General features: G+C 37.1%; 1 protein-coding gene across 4 annotated transcripts in view; it reads left to right on the top strand.

Moving 5' to 3' along the window:
- Dpp10 (dipeptidyl peptidase like 10) overlaps positions 1-23,529 on the top strand; it is a 1,497,630-nt gene that overhangs the window by 1,123,306 nt on the left and 350,795 nt on the right. For all 4 annotated transcript variants that reach the window (XM_036202538.1, XM_036202540.1, XM_036202537.1 and 1 more), the window contains one exon: positions 9,426-9,520. In XM_036202538.1, the coding sequence (XP_036058431.1) occupies positions 9,426-9,520 (95 nt within the window). The remainder of the gene's footprint in view (positions 1-9,425; positions 9,521-23,529) is intronic.

Here is a 23,529-nt window from a genome sequence, read left to right as displayed (position 1 = left end):
CACAGTGATATTGGCGGTTTCCAGTTTCAGGAGCAAAGGGCCCAACTATACTGCAGGAGATGGGGAGACTAGCATGAGTAATGGGCACAGTGACATAGAAATCTTTTACATAATGTAGTTAGAGTTTTCCTGCCTGGCCCAGTCAGGACAAATCTCTCTTACCCGCCAGTCCCACAGTCGCTCAGACCCAACCAAGAAAGCACACAGAAACTTACATTGTTTAGAAACTGTATGGCTGTGGCAGGCTTCTTGTTATCTACTTCTTCTATCTTAAATTAACCAATTTCTGTTAGTCTATACTTTGCCACATGGCTTGTGGCTTACCAGTGTCTTTACATGTAGATGTATCCGGCTTGTTAAATAAGAAACACAGAACCGATTGCAGAGTTAAAAACCAAGAGGTCAGAGCAAAAGCGGAAAACCTTACCCTTCACTGCTTCTGCCATTCTTCCTCTCCGCAAGAGACCTACTTCTGTGCGTCCTGTCTATTTAAAGACTTTCTGTTCTGTTTTCTCATTGGTTGTAAACCCAGCCACATGACCTCCTTGTCACTGCCTGTTTGTACAGACCTCCAGGTCGTCTATGGTTGGTATTGAGATTAAAGGCGTGTGTCTGCCCTGCTGGCTGTGTCCTTGAACACACAGAGATCCGCCTAGCTCTGCCTCCCAAGTGCTGGTATTAAAGGCGTGGCCACTACTGCTTGGCTTCTGCTCTGGCTTGCTCTGACCTCAAGGCAACTTTATTGACATACAAATAAAATCACATTTCAATACAAATAAAATATCAATATATTTACATGTTGCTTTTCATGGCGGCGGCTGGCGGTGTCTCTCCCCAGTCTTCTACTTCCCAGAATTCTCTTCTCTCTTGTCCCGCCTATACTTCCTGCCTGGCCACTGGCCAATCAGAACTTTATTTACACAGAGCGATATCCACAGCACTTCCCCTTTTCTTTTTTTTTTAAGGAAGGTTTTAACTTTTACATAGTACAATTACATATAACAAAACAATTATCAAGCAAGAATTACAGTTATAATATTAAAGAAGATATCCTATCTATCTTATATTTGTGAGTCTAAGGTTTTATATCTAACTTATCTTTCATCATAACTGAGGAAATTATAACTATCTAGTCTTCAACCACATCAAAGACCTCAGAAGGATATAATATTACCTGAGAAACAGGAGAAGGATGCAAGCAACTTTCTGGAGTCTTGCAGGGTAGACAGAGACAGCTGGCAGTCTGGACAGTCACCTAATGTTCCTTTGTAAAGTTGGGGCATTTGTCTTCAGCCCACAGGGCTAGAGTCTCTCGGTCACTTCTCTCAGTGTCCCGTAGAATGTCTGGCAGTTTCCTCTGTGAAGCAGGAACCTGAAGGACCATTTTGTCAAGCAAAGTTCAGTGGTCACCTTTCTATGGGTCCTGCACGTCCAGTTGATCAAGCAGTCCAAGCAAGAACAGTTTCTTGCCCAAATGGCTATTTTTGCCAAGGTGAAGATAAACGCCATATGAAGTGTCTTCAATGCCCATCCTCCTTTCTGAAGTAAATTGGTGCTGCCAGAAGCAGACATGTCTCACTGTCCAGAAAGTCTAAATTTTAAAAATATTTTAAATGCCATATTCTGTAGGTCTTTGAAGTATTTGAAGATTACCTATTTATCTGAAATATCTCTGTGTATATCTAGAAGACTTAGCTAACATGGCTATGAGTATGATTATCATAGATGACTAATTATTAATCTATTTTTAATTATCCATTACAATTTTAAATGAGCTGTACAAACATAATACCTTAAACAAGAGTAGAAATATACACACAGTATAACAATATTAACTTTAAGTTTGTATCAATAGATTAAAATCTATACTGATGTAAAACATTTTAAACAAGTTGTTGCTCTTTAGAAGTAAGTTCCCTAATCTACCTTTTCATCCTATTATATCTATATCATATCCCCCTTTCTTCTTTAGGAAGAGATCTCATTTATAATCAACCTGCTTTAAAGAAAAATATTGGTTTTTTTCTGCCCCACACCAGAGGGCTTTACTGATTTGGGACACAAGAATCTCTTAACCATTTCTTTTAGCAATATGTCTGGGTTTAGAGAAGGAGTGAGACAATTCCATCTCCAAAGCCAGCTTGATAATTTTGGGAATGTGGGCATAGTTTTTTTTACTACTTCCTGCTGGAGGGGGGCGCTGTATCTTATGGGAACACAAAGAAAATTTTAGGATTATAGAGTAGTCCATTAAGGTGAACCTCTGAGCCAGTTGACTTGAAACCATTCTGGATGTCGGATCATCTGGGCCATGGTGTCATCGGAGACCTTTCAGGTGGTCTTGGCTGATCAAACCTGATATATCTTAATCTGGAACAAATCCACAGCCTCTGGCTTTCTGTGGAAACATAAGCAGAGACTCTTTTCCAAAGCAACATATCCTTATATCCAAGTTTTGAAGTCAAAGTACCTTTAAAATTTACATATTTGTTTAACTCAACAGCTCTTACAATCAAATCTTTTTCTGTGGTTAAAAATCCCAAAGACAACATAAACCAGATTCTCTGTGTAATATCCATCTTTGTAAGACTGAAGCGTGGCTGTGGCTGCTGGCTCCGCCCACCTCAGCTTTCCAACATGGTGGTGTTACAGTTTACTGCCAGCTTTGGGTCTGGAGCCATGTGTACCATCAACTATCAGAAGCAGTTCTATCAAAGTAGTGCATAGCCCAGAAACCGTTTTTTGTTCGTTTTTTGTTTTTTGAACTAGCAAAGGCCAAATCCACCATGCAGCAGACTAAAGTGTCGCTTGTAGATTCCTCATTCCTGCCACACTGCAGGTCAGACACACAAGCCAGAAACCTGCCATAGTAGCTGAAACTGGTGGGCTGCCACTACCTTGAGAAAGACAACTAGGAAGCTGTTTTTAGCTCCATTTTAGAATCTTTTTTCTCAGGTTTTAGGTGGAAATTCTTGCCCCACGTTGGGCGCCATTTGTAGTTAGAGTTTTCCTGCCTGGCCCAGTCAGGACAAATCTCTCTTACCCGCCAGTCCCACAGTCGCTCAGACCCAACCAAGAAAGCACACAGAAACTTACATTGTTTAGAAACTGTATGGCTGTGGTAAGAGAGAACATAATGAAGTTTGTATAGACTTCTTAAACAAGTTGGAAAATTGGGTACAGAGAAAACTAGATGAACAGGCTTACGAAAGTTTCCAATGTAGAGAAATATGTTCACTTTGAAAAGTATAAGTGATTGGTCACAAACAGCAAAAATCAAAGATACTTTAGAACCTAGAGTGCATTGATTTATCTGGGGAAAACAGGATGTTTTTAAAAAATAAACAAATATTAAAGGTTTCCTTTGTCCAAAAGTTTGGGGCTATGGGAGGAAGATGTGGATTTAACAAAATTTTGAGGTAGATAAATAGATGAAGCTATTGATTGTGAAGGGGGCATCCTGAAATGGTGAGGAACTGTGGGTCTGCTGCCAGGAGTGTTTTCCACTAGTTGGATGAGCATCCTGCTGTGTTCCAATCATGAATGGCTCTGGATTCTTGATTGATCCTTGAGATGCTTAATTATGGAATGAAATCTTAACTCAATATTTAATAAATAATTTGTGAAATAGTTTGACTTTATTGGTGAAAACAGGCCATTTCTTATTCTTAGTTTTGATTTCCCAGTATATTTTATTTTCTTCTGTGTTTTCTTTAATAATATAGAATAATACAGAAATATTATCATATATATATATATGTATATATATAATTTTAGGTTATGTTGGATTGAAATACTTCAAAAAACCTTACAATTTTATTTTACTCTCTTATATTTTTTTAGTTTTTTAAAGAATTGTTTATAGATAGATTTAATAATATTCTTCAATATTAAACAAGCAAATTATCTTACCCAAACTAAATGCATACTTGAATTTTCAGTTAGTAATAAAATAACTTCAAGTAATGAGGTAATAATGCTAATACACAGAGCCTGGTTTTTTTCAACTATCATCTTCCCATTAAACCACCATGATAACATGTTAATGGATTAGATTTGCTACTTGATACTGTCTATAAGAACATCCTAAAAATTCAAGGCATCTAGAAGGAGGGGATTTGTATTCTGTATTATGTTGCTGGAGAGCTTCTCTCCAGCTGCCACCAAGCCCTCACTGTCCCACAACCCATGTATAAAATAATCACTCAGACATTTATATTACTTATAAACTGTATGGCCATGGCAGGCTTCTTGTTATCTACTTCTTATATCTTAAATTAACCCATTTCTATTAATCTATAATTTTCTATGTGGCTTGTGGCTTACCTGTACCTTACATCTTGCTTGTCATGGTGGTGGCTGGCAGTTCTCTCTGCCTCCACCTTCTCTTCTCTGCTTGTCCCACCTATACTTCCTGCCTGGCTACTGTCCAATCAGTGTTTTATTTTAACCAATCAGAGCAACACATTTGACATACTTGAACATCCCACAGCAGTATTAGTTATTTTCTACATCACTGGGACAAAATATATCTGTAACAAAGCAACTTAAGGGAGAAAGTGTTTGGTTCAGTTCACAGCTAAAGGGTACAGTCCTCCATACTGAGGAAAACATCATGCCAGGAGCATGAGGCAGCTGTTCATGTTGCATCTTCAGTTAGGAAGCAGAGGGAAATGAATGTTCATGTTAAATAGTTTCTCCTTCTTCATTTGGTCCAGCCAATGGGGTAGTGCTACCAACATTAAAGATGTATCTTCTCAGTTAACCTAATTTAGAATGGCCCTCATAGATACAGTCAGAGATTTGTTTTCAAGGTGATTCTAGCTCTGTTCAGGTTTATGATTGGTACAAGCTATCACAATTCCATCCTTGTCTATTTGACATTCAAACATACTACTTTTAAGCCAGTATATTCTGTATTTGTCTCCATATGTTCATAACTAATTCCATAATACAAAATGCATTAAAAATTGTCCTTGATTTTAATAGTCCAATGCTGTATAATCATTTAAAGTATAAGTCTCTTCTAAGATGTAAGACAGTATCTTAAGTCTGGGCTATAAAAATCAAGAACAAGTGATAGCATTTCAGGATGCAGCAGTGTAGGATGAATATCCCAACCCCAAAAGGGCAGAATAGAGAAAAAGCAAGGAAAGATCAGACAAAAGCAAGAACCAAACTCAACAGGGAAAACTCTAAATCTTTCAGATGCATGAGTGCATTGTCTGTGCTTCAAAGAGCTTAGGTATCGTCTCCAAACTGGCCTTGCTTTCTCCATCACACATAGCATCTCTCTTGGTCCAGCTTCCAGCTTCCTTCCATGCCTGCAGCTTTCCTTGGTGGACTTCCCATGATTGTGATATTGCTGACATCCTCGTGTCTATATTTTAATTATAGGCTTTGTCTTCATAGCTTCATGCAATGCTTCCCCCACCCCCAGTGCATCTTTTCAGAGAATCTGAACCTATAATTTAATACACAAATGGTCTCAGCAGCCTTTTGGAAGCTTTGTGTGTTTGTTACTATGATCCCTTTATTCTTACAGCTTTCCTATCTATCAGCCCAGAACTCAATTGACAGTAATACCATATTCTTCTACCAGGTTGACATGTAGCCTGAGCCCCATTGGACCAAAGTTCTTTCTGCCTAGGTAACTATTATGGAACAGTAACATCTCAGGTCAGAAACTCTCCTTTCAAATGGATTTGTTTTCTTCTAAGTTAGAATTTTTAACTTGTGCACTCTGACTCTTAGGATACCATTCCTATTGTCTATGCTTTTGAATTTTCTCAGATGTCTTTCCTAGAACAGAAACATATTTTTTTCATTTCTCTTTGTTCTATCCCACTACAGATATGAATAAAAAGAGCAATCAACCATGCCATAGCCTGAATATGATATTGTCTTAATATTTTCTCTGTCAAACAGTTAGTTCACTTATATGAAATTCAGACTCATACAAGTTCTTAGGGAATAGCCAAAATTTAACCAGATCCTCTGCCCACACATTCAAAAATGGATCATAGCCAAGTTACTCATAGAGTCTTTGTTCCCCTTCAAACCCTTACAAGCCAAGCCTCAACTATCCACATTCCTCTTGCAGTCTGTTCTTCCATATTCCTACTAGGGTAGCCTGTTAGGATCTGCTTAAAACAGTATAGGGTTTTTCTGGTTTAAAGTTCAAATTTCTTACACCTTCCTCCTGCAATCCCACTTCAAAGGTCTGCAAATGATATCATCCATTTATCACAGACCTAGTCCTAGTTCTTAGGTCAGGTTTCTATATTAGTTTCTTTCCTCAATCGCTACACCAGAATGCCTTAAAAGAGCAGTCTCCAGCATGAAGAATTTACTTCAACCTGCATTTCAGAGGATGTAGTCCATCATAATGAGAAGATATAGTAGTGGGAGCTGAAGCTCTTCTTGACACCTGGCCAGAGAGCAGAGAGATATGAATTCCGGTGCTCAGCTAGCTTTTAACTTTTAATGTAATTCTAAATCCCTGGAGTGGTAAGTCCTCACAACTTCAGTTGACCTAACCTGGAAGATCCCTTGCAGAGGTTTACCTTGAAGGCATTTTTAGATCCTGTCAACTTGTCAAACAATATCAACCGTCATAGGAGTGAGAAGAATCTCTTTGGGGATTGAAGTTTAAATAGCCAGGGCAGTTGTTTCAATGTGAAAATCTGGTTGTTTGAGACACATTTCATGAAATTTTACAACAGAGTTGTCTCCTAGGTCCCCTTGCTGGTACCATAATGCTTCTAACACATTGAGAGCAAAGTTATGTAAAATGCTTGCTCTCAGCTTTGGGTAGAAGAGGGAAAAATCTTAAACTAGGATATACTGGTATAGATTGCTTTATAAAAATATTTTAGTTTTGTGTCTCTGGGTGTTTTACTTCGGTATATGTCTGTGCCCTATACATGTACTGTGGTCATGGAACCCAGATAGATCCTTCGAAACTGGAGTTGCAGTTGAGTACCATGTGATGATAGGAATTGATCTGGGCCCTCTGAAAAAGAATCAAGAACTTTTAACTGCCATGTCTCCAACTCCTGCTATGTATTTCTTTTTGTTATTCAGATTATAAGGGGAAAAGGGTTGGGCCAGTATGACAGCCATGTTTGTTTATGAGTGTTAGAGACTGCAAATGCAAGCACTTAGGATAGGGGAGATAGACAGAGGAACTATCCTGTCAAATATTTTCCTTTTCCAGGGCTGATTGAGTTGAATATGTGTTTAGGATAATTGGTTCTTAGAATTCATTGAGCTGAAAAGAAGGAAAGGTTATTTAATCAAGGTACTGCAGAGACATGTGTAAAGCTGTGTTTTAAGGATGCTTGAAGCATACCTAGTGTAATTTTCCCAAGTTAAGGTACTTCACTCATTGATGAGTCACTCATATTTCATTGCCTAATATCAAACAAGGTAAAAGGCAGTTTAGAGATGCTTTTGCTACAGTGTTACTTATTAATCTAGCAAGAAAAGCTCTGAAAGCAGCGGGCGGACTCTCTGGTGGTTATAAGTCAAACAGTAAGTGAGGAGGAATGTAAGAACCAGAAAACTAGTTCAGAAAGAATGGCCTGAAAACCAATGAATACAGAGAGATATTAAATGGTTTTGTATTATTTTATGAGATCGTTGTTCTATATTGAGCTAAAGAATTACACATGGATTAAAAAAGGCAAGTTTTTCCTCTGATGAAATGTGAAGACCAGGAGTAAAAATTTGTGGGCACAAATTGAAGAGCTAACAGTATTCACAAATCTCAAATCCAATTATCCAACAAAATTGACTTTAAAGTAATCAATGTTAAGTGTGGTCCTTATCTTCTCAAGCTTAATTTCCTTCTACTTTGGTTCTAAGAGAAATAATGATTAATATTCTTACCTGTATCCTTCATAAAAAAACAAAAACCCTCATATCTTACTTAGGGTTTTCTTTGTGATAGACCACATAGCATGGATTATTTTCTCCCTTCTATTGGCCTAGGACTGTTCATAATAAAAGCACACTCTCAGATCTGCTTTATCTCTAGGACCTCAAACATCACCCATGTTTAAGATTCTCCTTTGTGTTTGCTTTTTGAGGGGTAAACTACTTTGAGGATTTGGGGGCTATATTTACCTCTATGACGCCAGAGGAGTGTGTGCAAGGCTACAGGAATGGCTAGTAGTACAGGAAAAGTCTATGGAGACATGGTTGTTGAGGGAATGCTATTAGTTCTTCTTACCAGTCTATGGTGATCTGCTCATGAAAATAAAGGAGTCTGGAGTAGATCTATCAAGGGGAAAATGCTTAGTGGGAGGGGAGTTATTTAATCAAACACGCAGTAACTGAGCACAGGAAAACAGGAGAGTGGATCAGTAAGTAAGACCAAACAAGGAGCACACATAGCCTGTCTTGCTTTTACAGTTTGGGGGATGAAAGAATGGAAGAGATGAAAGATATAGAAAATAAACCACAAATGCTTAATCTTAAAGTGAATATGTTTTTTGCTCTGCAATGATACAATGTTCATAAGCAAAGTGAATACTATCAAGAACAAGTTTATTGGCAGATGAATGCAGGAACTAAGGAAGTCTGTGGAGTGTTTTTTTTTTTTTTATTTTTTGGATTGATGATTGATGTAAGAGAGGGAGGGCCTAGTCTACTGTCGGTGGTGCCACTTTAGGGATTGTCCACAGGCAAATCTGAGAGAGGCCATTTCACAATAGAAATCACCTCTTCCCAGCTACACGTAGTTATGTGTCAAGTTGACAGAAATTAACCAACAAATATGTACAAAATTAGCCACCTAAAACAAAACAATTATTTCAAATAAAAACCATCTTCTAAAGTTCTCAAGATGGATTGGATGGTATGGTAATAGCCTTGGTGGTTTCAATCTGTGCTCATACAATACTAGTAAAATACCAGAAGAAGGAAGCTCTGACACAAAGGGGATGCAGTCATATGGAGACAGAGGACTGGAAAGAGGCCTGAGTCTGCAAAAGAGTAGTTCTCCATGGGTTGACTTAGCATTGTGAAGTGATGGCAAATCAGCAGCTCTTGTAATCTAAACAGTGGTTTGTAGATAAAGAAGGATGGCTTCCTTTAGAAGCTGGATGGTGTTGATTCTGCCTCCTTCCTTTCAAAATGGGTGGCAGATTGCCTATATTTTAATTAATTTCCATTTGTTAAGCTATGAAAACAAGTAGCCTTCTCACTAACCCTATGTTCTTTTTCCAATGAAACATGTGTTAGGCAGGTTTCCTGATACTTCCATGGTATTAATGTGAGCCAAGTGCAGAAATCTGCTGGGGTTATTGAAGGCTGACAATGGTGGTTCTAATGTGTGTTTCTAATACACATTTTCTCCCTTGAAGATATTTCATTTATCTTGATGCATTTGCCAATTGTAGTTGTCTTTGTTTTTGCAGATACAGATGTGGTATATAAAACTGACAGTGGACACGTCATTAAATTGAACACAGAAACAAACGCTACCACATTGTTATTGGAAAACTCCACTTTTGTAAGTAATGAATAGTTAATTGCATGATGCATTTCAGTGCTCATCAACAACCTCTCTATTAGTAGTACTTAAGTATCTGTAACTCAACTCTAATACCTGTACAGCAGTTCAGGTAGGGAGTTGGGACTGGGATATCATAAGATGTAGATAAAATGCTTTTCTTGCCTGTTCCATTTTCTCCTGTAATGGGTGGTTTCAGTGTTTTCTATGGTAATGCCTTGTTTCCCCATCACATTTGTTGTAGACATGTCTTTTCTAGTTTAATGTTTGTTTTTTATACTGTAGTCAGGGATAGCGGACAATGGCTCTGGGGTTTATTACTGGGGCCTCTTTCATTGGGCTGTGTGACTTTTTTTTTTTTAATCATGGCCATGCTGGTTTGGTTACAGCACTGTAGGATAATTTGAGAGCAGGTACCACAACAACGTGTCTGGCATTTTTCTTGCTGTTTAATATTGCCATGCTGCTGCTGATCTTTGTGCTTATATGAACCTTAGGTTTGCTTTTTCTGCTAGTCTTTTGAAGAATTCTTTGGAATTCCTGTGCTGATTGCATCAATGTGTAGATTGGTTTGGGTAATGTAGTCATTTTTAAAATATTAATCCTGACTATCAATGAGTATAGGTTTAGTGTCTTTTTATTACTTTTTTCCATATTTTGAAGGTTTATTATAGCAATCTTTCACCCCTTAATTAAGTTAGTTTATTATACATTCTCTTTCTGGTTAAGTTAGTCTATTTCTCTCTCCAACCCTCCTGTGTGTGTGTGTGTGTGTGTGTGTGTGTGTGTGTGAGTGTGTGTGTGTGTGTGTGTGTGTGTGTATACCAGAGATTGACAGATTGACATCTGATGTTTTCTTTCTCAATTATTTTCCACATTATATTTGCGATGAGTTCCCTTAGCTGAACCTGGAGCTCACCAGTTTGCTAGCCTGGATAGCCAGCAAGCTCTAGAAATCAATCTGCTTCTTTCTAGCCCTGGAATTACAAGTGTACACTGTCACATGCAGCTTTTTACAAGAGATTAGGAATCTAAAGTCAGGGCTTCATATTTGCAAGGGAAACATTTTAGCAACCAAGCAATCTACTTTGTTAAATATGTTCATCAAATCTAAGAATTTTCTGGCGTAGATATTAAAGCCTTTTAAGTATCGGATTTTGTCACCAGCAATACAAATAGCAATAGGAATAATAATTAAAAATTCTTCCTTATTTGTTATGATTTTATTCTCTTTTGTCACTGCTATAACTGACTTTTGATCATAACATTGAGTGAGACTGGAAAAAATAGTTTTTTTTCTCTAATTTTAGAGGAAATGCTTTCAGTTTCCCCATTTGGCATAGGGTTGGGTATCTTCTTACATACAGCCTTTTTTATTTTGAAGTATATTCCTTCTACTCCTAGCTTCTTCAGGAATGTTCTCATGAAGAAGCTTGCCAAAACTTTGTCAAATATTTATCTGCATGAGTTGATCATGCAATTTCTGTTTCTGATGTATGGCATTTCATTTATGTATTCGCATATAGCTGAACTAATCTTGAAGCCTTAGAATGAAAGTTACTTGGTTGTGGTATATTGTTCTAGTTTTCTGTCTATTGCTGTGATAAAGCACCAAGACCTAAAGCAACTTAAGGGAGGGAGGGCTTCATTCTTCTTATAATACTAGGTCACAGTCCATCATTGAAGAAAGTTAAGGAAAGAGCTCAAGAAAGAATTGAAGCAAAGACTGATTGTTACGCCACACATCACTGCCCAAGGGAATCATTTCACAGCCAAAGTGAGTGAGGAAACACAAAGGATGCTGCTTGCTGGCAAGAAGGCAGACCTATGCTCAGCTAGATTTTATATATACAGTACATGACCACTTTCCTATGGAATGGTGATTCTCAGAGTGGGCTGGAACCACCCACATGTCAATTAACAATCAAGACATTCTTTCACAGCCATGCCCACATACTATCTTGATCTAAGTAATTCCTCAATCCATACTTACCTTTCAGGTGTTTCTAGGTTATGAATGTTGACACTTAAAAGCAACCAGGACATATATGATCTTTGGAATGCATTTGTGTATTTGTTTTGCAGATGTTTTTTTTCTTTTATTTTATAATTTAATTTAATTTTACATATCAGCCATGGGTTCCCCTGTCCTCCCCACTCCCACCCCTGCCTTTCCCCCAGCACACCCCCAATTCCTATCTACTCCAGGGCAAAGACTCCCCTGGGGATTCAGCTCAACCTGGTAGATTCAGTACAGGCAGGTCCAGTCCCCTCCTGCCAGGTGAGCAAAGTGTCCATGTATAAGCTCCAGGTTCCAAACAGCCAGCTCATGCACTAAGGACAGGTCCAGGTCCCACAGCCTGGGTGCCTCCCTAAAAGTTCAAGCTAATCAACTGTCTCACTTATCCAGAGCGCCAGGCCCCAGGTGGAGCTCCTGGAATCCAATTGTCGAGAAAAAGGAGGGATTGTATGAGCGAGAATTGTTGAGACCATGATTGGAAAAAGCACAAGGACAAATAGCCAAACTAATGGAAAAACATTAACTATGAACCAAAAGCTGCGGAGCCCCCAACTGTCTTGCAGATGTTTTATTAGGAAAATTTCACCTATATTTATATGGTAAATTGGACTATATATTTTTATGTTGCATCTTATCTAATTCCTTGTAATTTTCTCTTTATAGAATGAGTTTAGGGATGTTCTATCTCTTTGTGTTTTATGATACATCTCTTGTGTGTTACCTCTTAAAGCTTTGTTAAGACCCAACAGTGAACTTTTTTGTTTCTTGGCTTTGCTTTGCTGCAAGGCAATTATTTATGCTTGAATCTCATTGATTACTGTGACTGTTTTTACAATTGTTGGTGTCTGTCTGGTCAGTTTCATTGTCATCTTCATACATCCTAGACTCACTGAGGAAGAGGGAACATCTAGTGAAGGATTCTCAGCACCATCAGATTGGCTTGTGAGCTTGTCAAACATCTTGATTGATGTTTAATGCGGAAGGGGCCAGCCAATTATTGGTGGGGCTTAGTTAGGGTTTCTATTGCTGTGAAGAGACACCATGACCCCAGCAACTCTTATAAAGGAAAACATTTAATTGAGGTGTCAGCTTACAGTTTCAGAGGTCTAGTCCATTATCATTATGGTGGGGAGCATGGCATGCAGGCAGACACAGTGCTGGCTACATCTTTATCAGAGGACAACAGCAAGTGGACTGGGTGATACCTTGGTTATAAATGAGACTTCAAAGCTTGCCTCCACAGTGACACACTTCCTCCAAAAAGAGCACACTTACTCCAACAAGGCCACCCCTCCTAATAGTGCCGCTCCCTATGAGATGAGGGTCAGTTACATTTAAACTACCACAGGGTGTTACTGGATTGTATACTAAAGGAGGCTTAGTGGTTAAGAGCAGAGTGTTGTATGCTTTTTCAGAGGAACTGGGTTTCATTTCAATCATCACCATGGTGGTTTCAACTGTGTAAACTCCACTTACAGGGGATCTGATGTCCTCTTCTTCCCTTAGTATGCACTAGGCTATACTTGATTCTCCGGCCTCACACATGAATATGGACAAAACACATACATATAAAATAAACATTTTTTTAAGCAAAGAAAGATGAACAAGCCATGGAGAGACCAACAATTATAAATGTGTGTGTGTGTGTGTGTGTGTGTGTGTGTGTGTGTGTAAATAATTGAGTCATTAGGAACAATGAAGTGGCTGGCAGCATACCCAGAGCATGAAGACCTGTGTTTCATCCCTGCTGGGGCTCACATGGTGTTAGGAGAGAACTTACTCATTTAAATTGTCTTCTGACATCCACATATCTGACATCCACACATGTAAGAACACTCACAAACATACAGACAAAAATAATAAAAGTACAATAAAGTTAGTAAATAAAGAGAGAATAATGATGTTTTTGCTTTAAGATAATAAATCAATTCCTACTTGTCTATGAGTAATTGCTGTGTATCCTACTCTTCATAATACTTAAGGGAGAAAAATTGTATAAGAGAAATTGCCTACGGTAAGGGTATGATTATGAAGTCCAAAGTGAAGTCAGTGTGGTTGATTTTCTGCAGCATTCATCTGGGGATCAAAGATTATACACATTTTCAGTGTTTTCTTTTCCTGAATGTAACCTTTGTAAGGAGCTTGTTGTCTCTCAGTCAAATCTGTGAGCTTAGGTTTCCAGCTCCAGTGTGGGAATATTCTTGTGTGTGATTGATAACTTCTAGTTGTGTTACCTAGTTTAGATGAATGAAATATTTATTTTGATGACAAATTGTTTTTATTTCCTTTACAATTTATTAGTTATTTTTTAGGGTTCTTAACATATCAAGAAAAAACTGTTGAGTTTTTCATTCTATCATTCCAAGTCTTGTGTTGTTAGTGCATAGTATTTCATCTCACCTCATTTATATATCTCTCATGTGATAATTAGTGTTTGCTCTTCCATCTCACCTTGTTAATATTTGCTATATGTGCTAATCTACTAGTGCATAGTGTCCCATCTTATTTGGTTATTATATCCTCCATGTGATAACTAATTAGTATATAGAATTCCATCTCACCTCATTAATATATATATACCATGTTCTAGTTTATTAGTGCTTAGTATTCCATCTCAACTCATTAATATATCCTCCATGTGCTAATTAATGCAGTTTAACTATGCTTGTGACTTATTCTTTTAAAATTTTTGTTATATCTATTTGTATTCTCCACTTTTACCTGTAAATCTTAGCACAGCCACATTTAGCAAATGTTGTAATTACTATTCATATATGATGCATAGGCTCCTTAAAGTCATATGTAACACAGTGCAGTTCAATGGTTTATGACTCACAGCAGAGTTAGAATGCAATGGAGAGAAGGAAGAAAAGTTAGGAGAAAGGAAAATGATATTTAGCTGCAACTAGTTAACCAAAACTTGAGAGAGAAGAAACAAAAAGCACGGTACCTAGATATAATTTCAAAAGATTTTTTCTTAAACCATTTCCTTCCAACACCAAGATAGTATTGTTAAGGACAATTCTATTTTTATAGTTTTATTAGGTTAACATTTTGATTTAGCATCTCTCCTAAGCCATTGTATTAAAAAGAATTTATCAGAATAAAGAGGTAATTTCTTGTATAAGGTTTTCTTTTGTATGCTAGACTTTTGTGTATGACCTTGTACAGTTTTTGACATACAATTCAGACTCTTGTTTATTCTTTATTCTGGTCAATACATTTTTTAAAAAAAATATTTCAGAAGAACCGTGATTGTTTTAGTGAGTATTTTTCTAAGTCCACGAAGATTTGATCATATTCTAAGAATGCCAGGAGTGCATGTTTCATTCATGCTTACATTTCCCTCATCATATGTTGGACACAGCATGGAACTGTAATAAAAACCATTCTGGAAACTGAAAAAAAAGAGGTAATTTCTTTGTGCAATGAGAAATATTTTACTTATAGTAATAAATAATCATGATAATAATTATAACTGAAAAGGCTTCTAATAAAAAATAGTAGCAAACCAATTGAGGAAACTTCATTGATGAATATTATTTCCAGTATATAGCACAATAGTCTGAGGCTTACAAAATATGTTACATTAAAATATAGCAAGTTATCTAGTTTCAAAAAGCTTTTCTTTACTTTTATTCCTGTGTCTATGCATATTCCATGAGTGCTCATTGCTCATGGAGCTCAGAAGAGACTATTAGATTCCCTGGAGCTAGAGTCAGTGGTAGTTGTGAGCTGCCTGATGTGGGTGTTGTGAACCCAACTTTTGTCCCCTCTACAAGAGCAGCAAGAGTATGTCACTCCCATATCATGTCTAGCTCTTGATTTTCTTTTAAAATTAAGATAATTTGATACCACTTTTTCCTTCATTATTTTAAACATATCTTAAATATGATTACTGGTTATTTTAAGTTGTATGACAGTGGGTTGAGGAATCTGAGTCAGAATAATATTGAGCATAGCTGTAGTCAAAAATGCATAATTTCCATGAATTTATAGCCCCATGGCATTCTTTGTGAGTTGAGGTAGGTGAACTTCTAAGGAAGAAGAGTCCTGAAAACTTACCACTCCCTAAATATTAGTATAAATTAAGTTTTAACTCCAAAACTGTTCCTAACCAGTCTAATCATTGATAAGTGTTATTTCTAGAGCCAGAATTAATTCATACAAAAGATCACAAAGAGCAACATCACAAACATCACCTATGTGTTGGCAGTGGTCCTTGTATAATTGGTAATGTGAGCATTGGCAGTAGTCTTGGACAAACAAACAAACAAAAGCCATATGTCATTCTGTCAAATCACATTCAGAAATTAAAAATGGCTTGGAAATATATAATCCCAGTTTTATTTACCTGAGTATTAAGAGGGGTATTACTATAAAGAGTAATAATCAAGAGATAAGAATGTATACATTTTAACCCTTCAAAATATATTTTAAAGAGACTAGAGAGACAGAACAGTGATTTAGAGCTCTTGCTGCCCTTCCAGAGGACCCAGGTTTGTTTCCCAGCACCTATATCTGGTGGCTCACAACCCTCTGTACCTCCAGCTTCAGGGAAATAATTCCTCTGGTCTCTGTGAATACTAGTACTCGTGTGTAAATACCCACCTACAGACACACATACCAATACATAATTAAAACAATGAAAATAAGTCTTAAAATACATTTTAAATAAACTCATTAAAATTAATCTCAATCTGAAATAAAGTCATATGTTGGAAGAGAATGTATTCCAAGAAAAATTGTAGGTAGACAGACTTGGTTCAAGTGTCTTTTGACTATTACAAAAATAGGAACACAGACTAAATCTAGTGAATGTATATCTTTTTGGTGCATATAAACAGGATCAGTGTACATTAAGGCTCTTGGCTTATAAACTTTCATAATTGTTATGATGTTCTTTATTGTTTTCTTTGCTGTGCCATTGTGAATACAAAAAGAATTATGATACAGTTTTCAGAATAATGAACATAAAAGCGGGAAAATTATTACTACTACTACTACTAATAATAATAACATTTTAAATGAAATCATTATTAATAGTATCCATTGTTACTAATAAACCCAGCAAATGAACGCATTTAAACATCTTTCTTTCATCAAAACAAGAGGTTGGATTGCATGTAATTTTCCCTTATTAGACATGACCTGCTTAAACATTTAAATGAGAGCTTAAGGACTCCTTATCAATGTCATCCTGGAGACATGAAGTAATGCTTAGACTTCCAGCAACTGCCTTTGTGTAGGTCTTCCTTTGGTCCATTTGAGGCTGGAGGTGTACATCAGGTAAGAGCAAGAAGATAACATGAGTCAGAATGTGCCATTGCTTTGAATATTGACCTCTTGAGAAGCCAGCATTCCCATATGTAGCCACTGGCAGACAATTTGGAGCAATTTGATGCTGTAGTTAGACACCTTTGGCCATCTGATGGCTGGTTCAGCCTTTCATTTTACTTCTGAATAATTTCACATATGGCTAACTCCAAGTCATGGAAAGCTAATTAAAACTTTTAAAGAATGTTCATTGGAGGAAGTTTGACTTAGACAGGAAAGTAAGTTTTTAGATTTGTTGCACAGTTGGGTGACCACAGTTAAGATAATGTGTGTTTTGGAAGTATGGAGAATATATTTCTAATTCTTACTGCCAAGACTAACAGATAAGTTGGCTTAAAATTATGTTAAATATCTTGATTTAGTCTTTGCATAATATTCATGTAGAATAATTGTGTAATAGTACATATGTCCAGTCCCTTTACTAAGTAAGATAATGATAATATATGAACATGATCACTTGCACCTGTAATCCAGGACACAAGACCCTGAGAAAGGAAGATTAGAATAAGTTCTAGGTCAGCTTGAGATACAGTATGAGAGCCTGTCTCAGAAAGAAAGATGAAAAACAATAATTTTAATAAAATGAAATTAAGAGCTGATATTAATTATGCAGTTGCATATTCAATTTTATATTCATGTATGGTGATTTAGGCAAACAAAATACATTTTCAAGAGACAATTGAGAGTTCTTAAGCTGGTAATGTGACCTCTGCCTCTCTTTTAGCCCTTGGGAATGTTCAACCTCTGCAGCTAAGGGATGCAGAACCCTGTGTGAGGTCGGGGAGGGTGGATTCTGAAACCTCCTAGTGCAAAAAACACAGACATTTTGATAGCATAGTGGAAGCATAGTAAATTAGTATTGACTCTACTTGGGAGACACATGAGTTCAAGGAGGCTCTGGATTTTCGCAAGCACAGATTGATAATAGCAGTCCATCATACTGTTGCAAAGCTTTCTCAGCGCCTGCTGCTATTTATCAAGAAATTGAGGCTTAGAAAAACAGACATCTAGAGCAACCCTGAGAAAAAGGAAAAAAATATCTTGACTCCTTATCCAGTGTCTCTTCTAACAGACCCAAACTCTCTTTCAAAGTCTTTTTTGTTTGGTTTTTTATTTGTGTTTTTGGAGACAGGGTTTCTTTGTATAGTCCTGGCTGTCCTGGAACTCACTTTGTAGACCAGGCTAGACTCATCCATCTCCTCCTGCTTCCCAAGTACTGGGATTCAAGGTGTGTGACACTACTGCTCGGGTTTCAAAGTCATTTTTTAAAAAGTCTAAGATGTAAAAGAAATGTTGTTTGGTATTTTAGTTTTTCTTATTTATTATCATTTTTGTTCTTTTTAATGCACAATTACACGAATGAAGGCCTCTATAGCCTAGCACTGAGCACTATCATTCAAGAACACTGAGGGAACTGTAGCACAGTTAGTTCCCACTTTCAAGAGTTTATAGCTGGGTGGTGGTGGCACATGCCTTTAATCCCAGCACTTGGGAGGCAGAGGCAGGCAGATATTTGTGAGTTTGAGGCCAGCCTGGGCTACCAAGTGAGTTCCAGAAAAGGCACAAAGCTACACAGAGAAACCCTGTCTCAAAAAACCAATCAATCAATCAATCAAACAAACAAAAAAAAATAAGAAAAATAATTTGTTTTTAAGACTTAATTTTTGTTTAATATGTATAAGCATTTTGCCAGGATGTGTGTCTTTGTACTGTGTGCATGCATTATCTGAGGAAGCCAAAATCCCTGAAACTAGTGTTATAGATGATTGTTAGACACTATGTAGGTAATGGAAGTTGAACTCAGGACCTCTGGAAGAGAAGCTAGTGCTCTTAGCCACTGTACCATCTCTCTATCAGCCAAGGAAATGTTTGAGTTTTTTATTTGATTGGTTATTTAAAAGATAATTTGCCAAAAATACTTTTAAAAACACCAGAAAATGTGCTTGAATTACACACACACACACACACACACACACACACACACACACAAACAGGTTAGGTGGATCAATATTAGCTACTGAGAAGATCAATAGGTGACAGACAGATTTTAGATGATAGATAGATAGATAGATAGATAGATAGATAGATAGATAGATGATAGGCAGATAAAGTTATAGATAGATATAGATCTACTTGCAGGTGTCTAATAATTGAACTATTTGTTTTATCACCATCTAATCAGGAAAATATAACCACACACATCTAAGAGAGAAAGAGAAATGTGTGGTTTTAATTACTTCAGTTGTCTTAATTTGACCAAATTGCATTTTTTATCATAATTTAAATGTCTCAATCTCTACTAGCCATGCCACGATTCTTTCTTTCCAAATAGCATGGAGCTTTGTATGTGATCTCTTTCTGTCTCAATTTCTCTGTATCCACCTGTCTGTCGATCTCTCTCTTTTTTCTCTATCTCTATTTCTCTCTATGTTCTCTCATCTCTCTTTCATTCTCACAACCACACATATACACAAACACACACAGTCATGAGCACTACCCCTCAACCACCACTCTACTGTTTATTACTGTTCATGTTCACTCCATGTCTTTTTCCATTGCCCTGTGTTGATCTGAAACAAAGGATCTAGTTTAAATTTGAGGTTTAGCCTGGTGTAGATGCCCATACCTGTCATCGAGTGTTCAGACTAGGCTGCTTAGTGGGTTTTAGGCCAGTATAGGCTACAGAGTTGTCTCTGCTTTGAAACAATGGGATGTAATTTCAGTTCATATCTTCTGCCCACAGATGCCACACATTTACCCTGCTTTGCCTGTGGCTTATGCAATGTAGGGTTTGGCAGCACATTAGCCCACATCCCTACATCAAAGCATCTCAGACAGAAAGTTGATCCTTCTTTTAGTTGTAAGCAACTCAACATGAGAGTCGTTTCCTTATTGAACTGAAAATTCTCCCTTTTTGTCCAAAAGTAGCACTATTATAGCTACCTTCAAACATATTCAGTGGGCTGCATCATGGCTGTTGAGCAATGAGATCTTTTTAGATAAAATTAGAGTTACCTGAATGCAGATGTAATTATTACTTTGTTATTGTTGTCGTAAAATACCTTGGCAAAAGCAACTTCAGGAAGAAAAGGTTTATTTGGGCTATGGTTCCAAATGCATAGAGTCAGAAAACCATGGTAACAGAAATAAGCTGGCTGGTAGCATTTTATCCTTACATAGTGTCTTAGTTAGGGTTTCTATTATTGTGAAAAGACACTATGACCACAGCAACTCTTATAAAGGTAAACATTTAATTGTGGTGGCTCCCTTACAGTTCAGAGGTTGAGTCCATTATCATCATGTTGGGGAGTATGGCAGTGTGCAGAGAGACATGGTGTTAGAGAGGTAGCTGAGAGTTCTACATCTTGACTCACAGGCTACAGGAAGTGGTCACTGGGCATGGCTTGAGCAGCATATATGAGACTTCAAAACCACCTCCGTAGTGACCCACTTCCTCCAACAAGACCACACCCACTCTAATAAGGCCACACCTCTTAATAGTGCCACTCCTTGGGGGGACTCATTTCCTTTCAAACCATCACATATAAGAAATAGGAGAAGAGAAAATGGGACTACTCTACATACCCTCAATATCAGCCACAAGTGACCCACTTTCCGCAACAAGATTCCACTTTCCTTAGCCTTCCCAAACAGCAGCAATAAGTAGAGACCAGGTAATCAAATATACAAGGCTGTGAGGGACATTTCTCATTCATACCTCAATGCCAAGCATCAGGCATTTGAATAGTCAGTCTTATAACCAAAATACCTGATAAGAGTAACAGTGGATAACATGCACAGTGTGGATACATTTCACAGAGGATGAGTGACATCCCTCATGAGATAGAAAAGTATAGTATGATATGTTTTCTTGTTATGTAAAATGGAAAAAACACAGACTTTTAAATTCAGTACTTTCCTATTTCCAGAAATTTCCACTTAAGATTTTTTTTTAATTTCCTTGAGTATGGGTAAATGAAAAAAATCAATTTCTATTTCTATAATTTACTAAAAAGCTTGCAGAAATTAGAGGTCTGTTAGCTGGTTCCACATTTTGCAGATCTCTGGGGGGAAAGTGGTAGCGGGGGTGGGAGGGGGAGGACAGGGGAACCCATGGCTGATATGTAAAATTAATAATAATAAAACACAAATATGATAAATAAAAAATAAGCATGAAAAAATAAAGTTTTCATGAAAAAGCCAAAAAAAAAAAATTTGCCTATTTTCAATTGGTATATTTGTATTTTTATTGTTTCTTTCTGTATTAGCAATGCAGTTTCCTTATTTGACATTTGTAGTTTTATTTTAAAAAGAAATTGTGTATGCTGCTCTTGCATATATATCTGTGTATCACATGTGTGCAGTGTTTATGTGGTCAGAAGTGAACAACAGCAGATCCCCTGAAACAGGAGTTACATTCAGTGTACTCTTGACTGCTGAGATTATCTCTCCAGCACCTATTTCTATATTATTGTATAAAAATATTGTTTTCTGTCTTCCTTTGTGATTGCCATTTTTGGCTATAGAAAGATTTTTGTTTAGGGGGAACTGGGAATACAGATCAATTGGTAGGCTGCTTGCCTAGCATGAATGAGGCCCTGGATTTAAGGCCCAGTGTCACATAAGCCAGATGGGCTGTAACCCTGGCATTTTGGAGGAGGCAGGAGAGTTAGAAGTAAAAGGCATCCTTAGGTACATAGTGTGCTTAAGGCAAGCCTCAGCTATATGAAATTCTCTCTAAAAATAATCAATCATGAAAGTTCAAATGTATTTATTCTTTTTATCCTTATTACTTCATTATTAATTTAGATTCAATTTTATGTATTTGTTTATGATTATTATAATTTTAGTCATATTTTTGATTCATGTTGAGTTCATTCTTATATATGAAGAATGGGAAATAAAATCATTATGCATGTGAGACATACAGATTATTTGAAAAGATTATTCTTTGACACTCAATAGTTTTTGTACCTCTGTCATATTTGAACCATCCAGAGTTGAAGGAATTTATCTCTGAACTCTCTTATGTTCTCATATGACTATATATGTATATGAATTTACAGCCAGATATATTCCCAACTTCAACGTTCTCTAGCTATATCCTGCCAATTTGAGTACTTTTTTTCTGAAAACTTTTTTTTCATTTTCATTCTTCTCATTATATTGTTCTTTTAAATTATTCTTTGTCTTTAGTATTAACGATTTATACATGTGTAAAGTGAAAACTGATCATATCCACCTGCCACCTTCCCAACTCCTGCATCTTCTGCTAATATTGGCCCCTCCCAAACTTACTTGTTATAACCCACTAACAGCAATTGACACAGTCCATCTGTGTATCAGGTGTAATGACACCCCACTAAGTCAGTAGAAACCTATGAGTTTGGAACACATTGGGAACAAGTGTGATTCTCCCTCCTCTTACAGCTGTCAGCTGACAAAAGCTTCTCAGTATGGGTTGTGTACTGGAGAGCACCTCTGATTTTGCGTAGCCAACCACAGTTGCTGTGCGTTTATGAGTGTGATGACCATGTCATGTCCAGAAGACAGCATTTCAAAACTCTGCTCTTCCTCTGGCTCTTACATTCTTTCTATCAGCGTTCTGCAATTTTCCCTGAGTTTTGATGGATGGACAGGGGGAAGAGGCATGATCTCCATGTCCCAATGAGGATGAAGGACTCAGTTTCTTGTGCTCAATACTTTTACTAGTTCCACATCTATCTACTGCTGCCCACTGTAAACAAAAGCTTCTCTTACCAAAGCTAGGAGAAACCCAGGTCTATAAACACAAACATCAGAAAGCAGTTTGATAATGTTTGTGATGTTTTCCTTGACATTGATTATATTGGTGAGTGTGAGTATTCATATCATAATGGAATTTCCAAATTCCCTTCTCTTTTTCATTTTACAATATAGTTCTGCTATTGCCAGAAGACAGACTTTGCAAACTTTTATTATAAAGTACTTTGCGTACTTGTTAAGAACTATTTAAGTGTCTAGTGGTTGTCCTCAGTGTAGTTAGTGAAGATCTTATGCTGTCGTTTGAGATTTGTTCATGTCATTTACAATATCTTTCTTTTTCCTGTTTTTTTTCCCAAAGTAATATTTTCTACTGTACCTTTTAATTATTTTTCTTTTATTTTCCTTTTGGTTTCTATTTAGCCTTTACTTTTGGAGCTTTTAATACAGTAATTGTGTGAGGGGGTATGGGATCATACTCAGTATACCAGTCTACCCAGGAATTCACTGTATGCAAAGTCTGTCTTTATTTTACATTTATTTATTTGTATGCATGTGTGCATGCACGTGTGTGTGTGTGTGTGTGTGTGTGTGTGTGTGTGTGTGATGACGTGTATACTTGTGTGTGCTCAAGACACAGCACATATGTGGAGGGCAGAAGATATGTGGAAGTGAGTTCTTTGCTTCCATCATGCAGATCCTGTGTATCAAACTGAGGCAGTCAGTATTTTAACACCTTTTCCTATTTGAAGCCATAAGTATCCTACAAGTAATGTCTTAAATTAGAATGCTCCAAATCCAGGTAAATACCTACTTCAGTAGTATACACACAAAAACATCCCTCCATCCCTCCATTACATCTCTCTCCTCTGTATGGTTGCATCCATTGCTGTCATATATGTATGCAATA

Source organism: Onychomys torridus, chromosome 11 (assembly GCF_903995425.1).
Source record: "Onychomys torridus chromosome 11, mOncTor1.1, whole genome shotgun sequence".
NCBI lineage: Eukaryota > Metazoa > Chordata > Mammalia > Rodentia > Cricetidae > Onychomys > Onychomys torridus.
Note: the sequence above shows the minus strand (reverse complement) of the source record. Positions and strands in the feature narration are given on the sequence as shown.